A 13,898-nucleotide genomic window follows, 5' to 3' on the forward strand; every position below is an offset into this window, starting at 1 on the left:
TTCTCCACTAATGCAGCTTGGAGAAATGGCTGATTTTAGGACTGGAGTAGGGAAAGAACAATATGAGTCTGGAAAATCTTGTGACAGAAAGTAAGGAAGTATCTAAAGAATAACAGGGACATATCAAAAGGACACAGAAGTCAGATCAAAAGGAGTTTCCTCTGGCTAAATCTGGGATAATGATCATTAATGCAGGAAGAATCAAGAATAGATGCTAAAACTAGTAAGTGAAAGTTGGATGAAGAATATTTACAGAGTATCAAATTACTTCTTCCCAAAATACTTATTACTAATTAATAAAAGTACAAAATATTTATTAACTTTAGAGTAGAGAAACATAGTACAGACAATCTTAACCAAGTAATAAAAGTTAACATCACCAGTAATGGAACAAAACACCACATGCTTCCTGATATGATGCACTAATAATACAGCATCACTTCTGTGATATTTCTCCCCAAAATGCAAAATCTGAATCTATTCATGGAGGAAAATTAGAAAATCCAAAATGAGACAAGGATAAACTGAAGAATGGTTTGAGATCGTAAGAATCTAAGGAGAGAACTACTAAGTAAAACTTGTAACCCTGGACCAGAAAGGAAGGGGGATGATGGGGCAAAGTTTCTGCTTTTGTTTTTTCTGCTACTAAGAACGTTATTGAGACAATCAGTGAAATATGAATTGTATCTATGGATTAAATGATAGTATTTTATTAAGGTTAATTTCCTAATATTGATGGATGTTTACTTAGGAAGAGGTCCTTGTTTTTAGGAAATACACACAGAAGTATTTAGGTTGGGGTAACATCTGCAACTTACTCTTAATGGTTAAGAAAAAATTTTATGTGGGTACGTGCATATTAGATGATAAGCAGATGTGGTAAAATGTTAACGATCGGGTAATCTGATTGAAGAATATATGAGATTTCTTGGTTTCATTCTTATGACAATTCCACAAATTTATAATTATTTCAAAATAGAATATTAACCAAAAAAATGTAGTCATAAATACTTTGTAGATGCCACAGAATGTAATGGTTAAGAGCAGATATACAAGGATCAACTGCTCCACATCCTCATTTGGTACTGGCATACTTTTTGACTTTTAGCCACTCTAACAGGTGTGAAATGGTACCCCATTGTGGTTTTAATTTGCATTTTCCTAATGATTAATGATTTTGAGCATCTTTACATGTGATATCAGCTATACCTACATTTTCTCTTATTATATGTCTGGTCAAGTCTTTTGCCCATTAAAAAATAGGGTTGTTTTTCTTTTTATTGTTGGTTTGTAGTAGTTATTAAAAATAGATTGCAGCCATGAGTTCTTTCTTAAGCATATACTGTGAATATTTTCCCCAATCTGTGGGCTGACTATTCATTTCTAAAGGTGCCTTTGATGAGCAGAACTTCTTCTTATAATAAAATCTAAATTATATTTTTTTCTTTAAAAAAAAAAAAAGAGCAGATATACAGAAAAAACTAGCGGTTACGGGGGGAGAAGTGGGGTGGGGACACAGGGGAGGGGGAGTGGAAGGTACAAACTATTGGGTATAAGATAGGCTCAATGATGTATTGCACAACATGAAGAATATAGCCAATCATTTTATAATAATTGTAAATGGCAAGTAACCTTTAAAAATTGTATAAAAATTTTAAAAAAATTTTAAGTGACTCTGATATGCTCAGAACACAACAAAATGTTTCTTCAAAGACTAGCAAACATTAAATAATAAGAAACATAATTCCAGGTTTTCTAGTTCTATGATAGTCAACTAGTCTATATGGAAATGACACACAGGTTGTCTAGCTCTGCTACAAATTTTTTCTTATTTTTTATTTCAAGGGGATTTTTGAAGGAAAGAAATAAAGATAAAATTAACCAAATATCTACTTTTCAGAAATCGGAAAATTAGAAGCAAGAATTAACAAAGATAAACAGAAACTAATAAAGTAGAGGAAAAAAGGAATCAAATAAAACCAAGAACTAGTTCTATTTTTAAAAAGTCAAAATATTCTCCCTCCTGTGCTCTCATGAAAATGAGTAATTTTTTAAAATATAAACCCACAACAACATATGGGAAGTTGGCAGACAAGAGATTTCAAAAAGTTTCTGGATAGAGAAAGCAGATGGAGGAACTAGTAACTGACATATCGAGGCAGAAAATGCTGCAGCTTCTTTTGCTCACAAGCAGGAGGCCAGTTTGTCCTGCTGTCTTTGGAGAATTGCAGGAGAAAAAAGAGAGAGTGGGAGTGAGGCATGGGATTGACAAGAAGGGATTAACAGTGTTTGTATTTAGACTACCCAGTTACCCCACCTTTGGGCACAAAACATCCACAGACAGGGGACTGTCCAGGCAGTAAAAGAAAAATTTCTGCTGTGGAGATATGAGACAGCCCAGAGAAAAAGACCTCTCATATTTAATTCTATGAGCTATCTACTTAGTGTGCTTTCAAAAATTCCCCTTCTTGTTTGACTTAGCCGGAGTCAGTTTCTATTGCTTGCAAACAAAGAACTCTAACCAATAGTTTTTCAGAATGGCAATTTAGCAGGAGCATATTTTTTTTTGGCAGCATTTTTTTAAAAATAGTTTTACTGAGGTACAATTTATATATGATAAAGGCTACCATTTAAAGTCCACAATTCAATGGTCTTTAGTATACAGAGTTGCGCAACTATCACTATCATCTAATTTGAGAACATTTTCACCATCCCCCAAAGAAACTTTGTATTCACTTGCAGTCATTCCCATTCCTTTTACCCACCCCTTTCCCACCCCCTTCTTGCCCTCATTCACCCCATCTCCAGTCCTATTCTATTCTGTAGAAATAAAGATTTGCAAAAGTTTGTTCACTATACTACTGTCTATAACATCAAACAATTTTTATCCATTAACTATTCATCAAAAAGGGAATTTTTAGATAAATCACAATATATACAAATACAATGGATACTATGCAACTATTAAAAAGAACTTCTATTCATGTCTTAGCTTAGACATTATTTCCTCCTGATACCCAGGCCAAGAGCAGGTTAAACAAATCTCCTACAGAATGTTGTTTGCAGCAAAAGAACTTGGGTTTTGTATTAAAATTGCCTATTTACTTAGATATTAGGTCAAAAATGTTGCCTAAAGGATATGAAAGCTAAAAGGAATGATGAACAAACCTAGCAGAGGAGAAGAAAGAGAAGAAAAGGTGGAGGACAGGATTAATAGGCAGTGAGGAAGCCGTGAACAAAGGCCAGAGGCAGACGATGAAAGGGAAGTGAAAACATTCAGTACTGCCAGAGCCTAAAATGAGGTGAGCGTGGCGATGGTGGTAGGGGGGCAGGGACAGAAGCAGAACGGAGTGTTAGGAATGAAGCTGGAGAAGTGGAGGTCAGCTCACGAAAGGACTCAACAGGCCTGTTAAAGAGTTTAGACATTAACTTGATGTTGTTTACTGGAGAGCCACTGAAGGGTGAGAAAGACTGCTCTGACCACAGAGTGGAGACTGGGTTGGAGGAGGGAAAAAATGAGGTGGCAGACAGTTACAAGGTTGTGATGAGGGATGACCAGGAGTAGCCTCAGGAAGGAGCATGTGGATCAAGTACAGAGGAATTAGGAAGCAGAATTCACTGGATTTGGTGATTGGACATGGGGGACAGCTGAGAGGAAGGAGTCAAGATGAAAAGCCCAGCTTAAGAACGTGAATGATAAACAAAAGCTGACCTAAGTGACATTATAGGGGCAGTCAGTCATAATGCTAACTTATTTATCAACATGTTGGAGAAAGTATGGCAAAAAGATTTTTGAAAGAAAGAGAAGAAAGAAAAAAGAGAAAAGGCAAACTGTCAAAAGGCCTGATTCTTTTCTCCTTTTATTTTTCCATCCTCAATCTGTGATTATGAAATAATTACAGTGGCTGTACATCACACTCAAATTCAACTTTGAGTATTTGGCTGCAAAGAGAAAAAGAGCCATCACACTCTGAATGAACAAGCAAATACAACCTGTAGTGAGCAGGAAGTGGGGAGCCATGATCCTAGAGTGGGAACAAGATGGGAAACTACTGTCTCAGTCATATTCTTTGTACACATGTTAGCATTTCACTGAGAATAAATTTAAGACTTAAAGATAAAACAATTTTTGTACAATCTGACCCTTAACAGAAACTTACTTCATCTGGTTCTCAAGTGTAGAAACACTGATCTGAGGACTATAATATCTACTACAAACAGTATGACCTCTTTAGGAACCATAGCTTATCTTTCTAGATCTTTAATTGTTCTTATACTTTCCAACATTTTTCAAACAGGAATGCTCTAAAAGAGAGTGAATTTTTCTCTTTACAACTTTCTGCTCTTTATATATATACATATATAACCTATAGATTTTGTTTTTTTTTTTTTTAATTTTTGGTGGGCCTTCTCTAGTTGCAGTGAGTGTGGGCCACTCTTCATTGCGGTGAGCGGGCTCCCCACTACGGTGGCCTCTCCCGTTTCAGAGCACAGTATCCTACAGATTTTTAAATAATCCAATTAAATGTCATTTCCTTGGTTAAGGCATAAAGAACCAAGACTGACTATACTACAAGTTTTACAAAATCATGCTAAATGGTTATGCAGGTAGGATAAAAGTTCACAATCAAAGTGACAATTTTCCTGCACAACTTCTTTTGCCATTTCCAAGTTAAAAAGATAAAAAGACCTGGCTCACTACTTCTGATAGCAACTTTAAGCCATCTAAACCATTAGAAAGTGGAAAAGTGCTGTAGTTTACTCCCTACAGCACTGATCAAGTCCTAGCATAATCCTATACACCTGGTATATGCTCAATAGATACTTGTTAAATGAGTGTATTTGCTGTAACCAGTTTAATGAAAACTCTAAGATAATACTGCTTTTATCAAGATTTACCCTTTATAAAACATTTGAAAATACAAATAAATTACTCAACAAAACTTACCTGCTACTGTGAGCTTGGCTGTTCTGCTGACAATAGTTCCAAGACTCTCAACAGTGGCCACACACTGATAATAACCTTCATCAGGTTTATTGTGTTTGGAATGCACCACATTGCTGATAAATAAAGACCCATCTGGGAGAAGCTGGCGTCGATCGTCTGACACTAAGTTTAAAAAAGTTCCATCTTTTTTCCATTCAATTTTTGGAGAAGGCTCAGAATATGCTGAACAGTTTAGTATAACAGAAGAGCCTCTAATTGAGAGGGTATCCACTGGTTCCACCAAAAAATAAAATGGAGTGAATGTCCGAATGCTGAATCCTGCAAAAATAATAAAGAAAAAGAACAAAGTTAAGCAAAACTTTCCTCTACTACTGCTGTAAGAAAATATAACATGTCCAAAAATTATTCTTAAGTGGTTTCCCCCTTAGGTATGATACACAAATACAGTCATTTCACTATGAATATCTAATAAATAAAATCTATTTTTTATTAGGAAATCAAAATTTGACCCATTTAGAAGAACATTAGGAAAAAAGACCCTGCTAGCGGAGATAATCCAACCTTGTTAGATGATATGAGTATCTAGTAAAAGTTTTATTTCAAACCCTACAATGGGATTTAGAAATATTTAAAATTACAGTATTCAAAGTGAAATTTTCTACAGAATGTAAAGGAGGTAGAAAATTGAAATGATTCTTTGTTAAGACGGTATCTCTTCTATGTTTACCAGATGTATTTCTTTCATAAATTCACTATACACACCCTTTGTCCATTTTTCTAGTGGATTATTCATCCTACAATTTTTGGACATAGCTATCAAGTTTTGTAAATGTTCTTTTTTCTACTTTGATATTATGATTTTCTGTTATAAGAAAATACATTTTAACTACATAAAAGTAAATGTGTTACATTTTAAAAGGTTTTCTTTATCGCAAGAATATTTTTTAAAATTCAGCTTTGTTTTGTGCTAGTACTTTTGTGGTTTCATGTTCTATATTTAATCTTCATCTAGAATTCATTTTGATGTAAAGACCACTGGAAGGATCAGGTTAATTTTTCTAAGTCTTCAGCCAGTTCTTTGAACATGGAAAAAACATAATTTAAAGAAAACATTTGCTATAAACCCTATATTCTCAGCCAGAGAAAGCTTTCCAACTTAGTTTTACCTCTTTTTTTCACGAGAACTACCTACTGATCAACTCCTTTGTGAACAACTCAAGTTGGAATCAGATTTCTTCATATGAACAAATGAAACCAAGACTTTTTCAAATATATCTACACAGCCTTTTATTTATAGGTTACTTACATTATGAATTTAAGCATGACACTAATTCTTTATTACATAATAAAAGAATAGTTATAAATAAATATGAAACACACTGGCAGAGGAAAGGAAATAATATTCACTTGGTTTAACATTTTCCAACACTTACAATGATAAACAAATTCCAAATAGACTAAGCACCCTTTCCCAAACACCACGAGGGGTTTCAATCCCCATCTGATGAATATGAAACTGATTCTTCAAGTCCTAAAACTCTTGAAAGTGAGCTTTAGGAATTTTTCAGAAGTAACCTACAGTAATTTGCTTCTTATTACTATAAAAAGTTTTATATTGCATTAATTTACTGGAACTATAGTAAAATAAATCAAAATATAAACTTCAGGGCAGTAAAAAATGGTTAAATAAGAAAAATTACCTTTATACCTTTTCTGTATAACTATTAAGTCTTCATTACACCACCCAAATTTAAACAACTCAGAGATGTATTAGATTGGCAGTTAAAATATGCAAATTAACAATTTCAAATAGTCATTACCTATATTAATAAATAAAATTAAAAACTTGGACAAAGTCTTTGCCATTTGACAAAAAATACAAAAAAAATTACACCAATGTAAATATTTTACAGTTTAATGTTCTATCTTGATTTTGATTTTATTTCATTTAAAAAGCCTATGCCATATCAACCAAGTTGAACAAAAGAGTATATGTGTTCAAAAAATTAAGAAAAAATTATACTCATGAAAGTTTACAAATGCCTTTGAAAAACCAAGGCACTTCAAAATTTTACCAAAAATATCCATCCATTCAGTATACTTAGAATATAGCATTGCTTAAATATTTACATTTATCATCTTTTATTTTATTCCCTCAGCAGGGGGTTACCTAAGATATTCTTCCTTCACTTAAAATCTCTCAAAGGCTTGCCACTACTTTTTATTAAAAAAAAATCTAAATAAACTCCTGAACTGGCTTGCCACATCACTCTGTGATTGGCCTCTGCCTACTCTCTAGGCCCCTCCCCTTGAATCGCTCTTCCTTCATCCGGTAAAGCATGCTGCACTCCTGTCGGTCTCATACAACATCTGCCCTCTTCACACAAGCTATTCCCACCAGCACCCCTCTCCAATTAACTAGTCTTCCCTCAAGCTCAGCTTAAATATCACTTTCTCAGAAAAGTTATCTGTCCCTAAAGCCCAGGCAAGATTAGTTTGTCCTGTTACAAGCAGGCATGGCATACAGTAATCTACCCACATAGCACTTCAAATGTGTTCATCTTTAAATGTTTGTAATAACTTGTTAAGGCAGAGAGAGTCGCAAATTTTCTTGGTTCCTGGTACCCTTATTTGTTCAGCAATTTTTTTCATGAATTCCCTAGGCTAAAAGAAATACCTAAGAGTTCTGGTTGTTAGGTTCAAATGAATGAATAAATACTTGTGTCTTAACAAGTTAGTACCCTTTTGAAAAAATAATACACATAAATTGAAAAATATTTTAATTTCATCTTTCAGTAATCACAATTACTTATTATGGGATGTGTGCACCTACTGGGCTTTGCACAACTTCTCAAACCTTGAAATCCCATTGGATATTGCCATCCTCATTTCCTGTTCCACATATTTCTGCATGATACTTGCTTTTTATCACAGTGACCACCAAAAACCCAACTTCACGAAGATATCGCAGCATCAAGATGAAAGCAGCACAATCAAATGTTGAACTGTGAACTACCTTGACCTAGAAGTTTACATGGTGTCTAACAGATATGTTTCCCTAAAAAGTCTGAAATATTCCTGTAAGTTCACTGAGGTGCTGTGGGGTATCTCAGGGTACAGTTTGGGAACTGCAGGCTTACAATCTATCTTTCTCCAGTGTTTTTATTCACCATATTCCCAGTGCCCACCTGGGACAGTGGATGGTATCAATCTTTAGATTATACAACCAGATAACTTCTAAAAACTTCCACTGCTTAAAGTATTAATGAGACCACAGGTTCCATTCCAATACTAGGCAATTAGTATCACTCTCTTGCATAATAAAACTTACTAACAAGCAGGGTTTTCGTTAATTTTGATGAGTTTTTAAAAAAAATTACATAGAAGAGCAAAGAAAACCAAGAAGAGCCAAAATAATTTAGAAGAACAAAGTAAAGTAACTGCACTCATCAGTTACCAGTATTTATAAAGCTACAGTAATTAAGCCACTATGTTCTGAAACAGGGAAAAACAGAGCCACATAACAAGCTACAGAGCCCCAAAATAGAGCTATATATATTTGGAAACTTAATATGCAGTAGAGATGGCATTTTGGGAAAAGGATGAATTACTGAACAAATGTTACTAGGGCAACTAGTTATCCACAGAGGAGAAAACTAGGACATCTACTCACAACATATAATAATAGACACGTGTTTCTGTGTATCAGGCACTGTTTTAAACATTATTTACATACTAACCACACAATCTTCACTACTACCTTATGAGATAGGTACTATTATTATTCCCATTTTAAAAGAGGAAACTGAAGCACAGAAATGTTTATTAACTTGTCCAAGGTCACACAGATATAGTAAATGACAGAACCAGACTCTGTGATCTTAACCACACTACACCACCACTCATATACATATAGAAAAATACATTCCAGACTTATGAAAAAATTAAGTCATAAAAATTTTAGGAAAATACAGGGAGAGAGTACCCTGGAGTTAGGCAACCTTTTAAATCAAAATAGGAAACCTCAAAGCTAGAAAAGATAGATCTGCTTTACTTCACTGTGTTTAAATTAAAAAACAAAACAAAACAAAAAAACTCTTGTATGGCAAAATATCATAACAAAGCAAAAGAGACCAGACTGGAGGAAGATATATCACATATAACAGATAAAAAATTTAAAAGGTCACACCACTCAACAGAAAAATGGGTGAAACTGTGTTCCAATAAAACTTTATTTACAAAAACAGTCAGCAGGATGGATTTGATCCATTGGCTGTAGTTTACTGATTCCTGCCTTAGAATATTTAGCAAGCAAAAAACGAGTAAGCTATGTTTCAATTGATCTGAAATGAGTTCTGTGAAAAATGAACAATGCAGACATATGCATATGATTGTAGGAGCACTGAGAAACATAGGAAAGTATACACCAGGTTGTTACAACCTGTTACTGGGAGGGGAAAGATGGGAGGGGACTGGTGGGGGATAGGGGGACAGGGAGGGAGGATAAAAATCCCCAAGCACAAGTAAAACAATTCTGTGATAAAAATCAGCTTGGGGGCTTCCCTGGTGGCGCAGTGGTTGAGAGTCTGCCTGCCAATGCAGGGGACACGGGTTCGAGCCCTGGTCTGGGAAGATCCCACATGCCGCGGAGCAACTGGGCCCGTGAGCCACAACTGCTGAGCCTGAGCGTCTGGAGCCTCTGCTCCGCAACAGGAGAGGCCGCGATAGTGAGAGGCCCGCGCACCGCGATGAAGAGTGGCTCCCACTCACCGCAACTGGAGAAAGCCCTCACACAGAGGCGAAGACCCAACACAGCCAAAAATAAACATAATAAATAAATAATAAATAAAAATTAAAAAAAAAATCAGCTTGTATGTAATCCACTGATAAATATTATAAACATGTATGTGGTAGATACGGGTGTATGTTTACACTTGTGTGAATACCTAAAGGGATAGACTTAACTAGTCACCAAAATGGGGATCATCTCACTGTGGTGAGATTTCTGTTGCTTTTTAACTAGTTCTTTCATCTTTGGTACTGTCTGAATATTTTACATTAAAAATAGTATTGTTTCTTTAAGCAGAAATAAAGCTATTTTCATCTTTATATTTAGTGTACATAGGAGGGGACAATATGAAAAGTCTGGGGTATATTCATATACTTAGATTGAATGATTGTCAAAATACATATATTTGTTAAATAAAAAACACTCAAGTTTTAAAATGTGTGTAAGATGACCCCACTTACATTAAAATATATGTACACAGGTATATATATATGTGTGTGTGTGTATGTATATAATTAAATGTAAATATAGAGGGAAAAGTCTGGAAGAAAAGTCAACAGAGTTTTCTCCTGGGGAGAGTAGCAGGATTGAGCTGCTGATGGAGAGCGTATAGGGAGAAGGCTTTTTACTCCATGGATTTCTGTATTATTCACTTTTAAAAATATGAACAATTGCTTATGCATTCTTCTTCTCATCTTTTTATTTTATGATAAAAAATTTTTTGTTGTTGGTGGTGATTAATCCTTTGTTGAGGACAGAGGTTTATTTTTCAAAAGATCCATCACCATTGTCTTTAACCACTTTTCCTTTGTCACAGTAGAAGAGTTATCAGACACTCACTCCCTGGCTGACTTTGTATAAAAACTGTCCTGTACTTCTCACCAGGGTCCTAATTCACTATACACCTAAGTTTGCTTAAATTTAGTTTACTACAACCAGAGTCACTGTACAAATTATTCTGAAATAGGCTTAATGATTCTATCTGATCTCTTCTACGTTCCCAGGTCTCTGCAAATTTCTCACTTCTTAATGGAATAGCTCTCACTTCTTGATAGACTATTCCTCACTTTTCGATAGAATATTTCACACTTCTTGACAGAATTCCATCTTATGAAAGGAAAATATCCACAGGGAACTCATTTCAGTTGGAATCCCCCCACCCCCAAATATCAACAAATCATAACACTCACTGCACACTTTAATTATGTGGCCAATAATTATTCTAAATTTTACTGTACCCAGAGTAAAGAAAAAAACAACAAAACACCACATAGTATATAAATACTAGCAGAAATAAAATGATATCTAGCTGTCTTACTGCCCAAAGTTATTGACAGTAGCAGAAATACAGAACAGAAGGGTAAGCAAACATTTTTATACACCTACAAATATAAGCGTTCTGTAGAATGTTATTCATCCTAAGAAATTTATCTGTTCACTATAAGCTAAGAGACTAATGTTGAAGGACTTCATATTTCTTTTACTCCTTAACATTACTTTTGATCATCCCAACCCATCCAGTCAGTCTCTAAATCCTATATTTCATCCTTCCTGAGCTCTTGGTGTCCACTATCTCCATATAGCTCAGGCTCTCTTGCTTCTAGTTCTCAATTTATAATTAAAACATTTAAAAATTAGAAAGTTCAAATAATTCAACATTCTAAGGGCTCAACCAAATACATTCATGTTATCTATTAAGAAGAACAAACAACACTTAAGAGTTAAATGTTTTCTACCCCGTTTTGCTATACAGCAATCAGTGCTCCCCTCTCTGCCTCACACAGCTAATTCCTCCTCACACAGCTAATTCCGCTAAACTGAATCTACTGAGCATGCAAAACTCCTTTCCTGGGGATTTCAAGTAAGATAAGTGGTTAGTAGTTAATATTATATGGATGATTTTAACTGTGTGATAAACATATATGTTTTGAAAAACTTTCATGGTACAGATATACCATAAGAACAGCAAATGTAAACTTCTAATCAAAGCAGGATCAGAAATTCTTTTTCAAGATCATAATATCCTAATAGGTAACATCTGATTGTTCTAATTTACAGCATCTACCTTCCCAACCACTCCTCAAAATGAAATATATGTGAATTTATTCAATAAACCTTTATTATAGTAAGAGTGCTTTCCTTTTCTTCAATTTTCAGCCTTCCTCCTCTTGCCTTCCCCCCGCAAAAACAGCCATAGTGGAAAAAAACTTTGGTAAAATGCAGTCAGGCAGACATGGTTTCAAATCCTAGCTCTGCTATGCTAGTTAATTTCTCTCTGTATCCAAAATTTTTTCCCCTATAAAATAGGAAAAATAATGGCTTCCTTTTAAGGAAATTTCTGTGAAGACGTGTAAAAGCACCCACCTCATTACTTGACCCTCAATAAATAGTAACTATTCATAGTTCAAAAGCTTGCAGTATTTCCCCCCAAATTGCTAAGATCTAGGACCTCGGTGTTCACCAGTCACATTTTAGAAATTGTTATGCATAAAATATGGACCTTATTTTTCTACTTTTAGTCACATTTTGACAATTATGTATAAAATTATGTGAAGTGATCTTAAAACTCAAGTTTGGTCATCTTTCTTCTCTGCCTAATCTTTCAACAGCTCCCTATTACAGCTAATATAAAATCCAAATTCATTACCACGGCATTCAGAAGGGCTACAGGATCTGGTTCCTGCCTCTCTACAGCCTAATCTTACATCACACTCCTTCTAACTCAATAAACTCTGGCCACATAATTCAATTTCTTGAACAAGCAGTTTTCTTTCCATTGCTGAAGTCTTTGCATTTGCTCTCCCTCTGCCTGAACACCAGCTTCACACCACTCTACTGTCACAGGGCTAGCTTTTTCTCCTCCTTCACGTTTCAACCCAACTGTCACTTCTACAGAGGCCTTCCCTGACAACTCTCTCTGAAAAAGTCTTTTATCCTGCCCTACATGTGCTCTTCTCAACAATTAACTTTGTTTTTAAGGCCTATCTTCCCAACTAGAAGGCGAGACTACAAGAGAGTATTAAAGTGACCCCTGGTTTGTCACTGCTTCTTTCTATTTGTACCTTGGTTTGTTTTTGTGTTTTGTTTGTTTGTACCCTTTTCAGAATCCTACAGGTTTGAAGGGTGGGTGGGCCAAGATGGAATTCAGTATTAGTGATTCTGAGTGACTCTGCATAACATCAGATCTCTACTGTTTTTTAAGATCAGCCTCATTCTCAAAAATTTTATATTTAGATGATTTCAAATTGTCCTTTGTAAAAATGTTTTAGTATCACTTTTTAAAGTGTCATAAATAAATAATATTAATACCTTATAACTTCCACGTGATCAGCAAGAAGACTAGGCACAATCTGATAACCTACAAACAATACCACTAATGTTATGAACAGTTACCTGAAAATTCTCTAATTCTTAGAAAAAGTATGTTAATAATAGTTAACATGCCAACAATATTAGCAATACTTATATTACACATCAAAATAGAGGGAAAATCTGAATTGGTCAGTTTTCATTCTGCTAGATGAGAAAAATATAATAATTTTTATATTAACTATATAGAACTTCTATTAACTATATAAACCTTCATGTTTAGATAGTTATCTAAACATTTTATAAGCAATTTTTTGTTATTTGTGGCCAGAAGATTGTCCTAAGAGTAATACATCTCACCCAGTACTTGATGGGTCTTCTGAATTTCTCAAACAAGAGTTTTTTTCAGTTCCATTTTTGCATATTATACTGAAGAAAATGTAAGCTCAAAGATAATATAATGCGAATATTAACTTGGAGGTGAATCCAAAGATCTGAATGGTGACAGTTTTACACTGTAATTCAATACTTCTTTGATTGTTATGGTTCACACTCTTCTACCATGAGCAGTATGTTACTAGTGTTCTGACTACAAAATGTTTTATCACAATACATTGTCAAGTTTTTTTTAAACAGGATATCTCCTTCGTAAAACTTCATTAAATACTTTCTTTCCAATCATCTACAGTTATTCTGACCTAATACAAAAATGGAGAGTAATCTAATTTGAAACACATTCTAAATAACTCTGAACTGGATACAACTATACTCATGAATATTCAATATCACCACTACTCCATATGCTAATGCTTTATCTCACTGCTACAATTATATAGGCTTTTGTAATAGAGA

General features: G+C 34.6%; 1 protein-coding gene across 7 annotated transcripts in view; it reads right to left on the bottom strand.

The window, feature by feature from the left end:
• NEO1 (neogenin 1) overlaps positions 1 to 13,898 on the bottom strand; it is a 248,202-nt gene that overhangs the window by 171,840 nt on the left and 62,464 nt on the right. For all 7 annotated transcript variants that reach the window (XM_057543239.1, XM_057543244.1, XM_057543240.1 and 4 more), the window contains one exon: positions 4,949 to 5,266. In XM_057543239.1, coding sequence (XP_057399222.1) covers positions 4,949 to 5,266 — 318 coding nt within the window. The remainder of the gene's footprint in view (positions 1 to 4,948; positions 5,267 to 13,898) is intronic.

The sequence above is a fragment of the Balaenoptera acutorostrata genome, chromosome 3 (assembly GCF_949987535.1).
Source record: "Balaenoptera acutorostrata chromosome 3, mBalAcu1.1, whole genome shotgun sequence".
NCBI classification, from domain to species: domain Eukaryota; kingdom Metazoa; phylum Chordata; class Mammalia; order Artiodactyla; family Balaenopteridae; genus Balaenoptera; species Balaenoptera acutorostrata.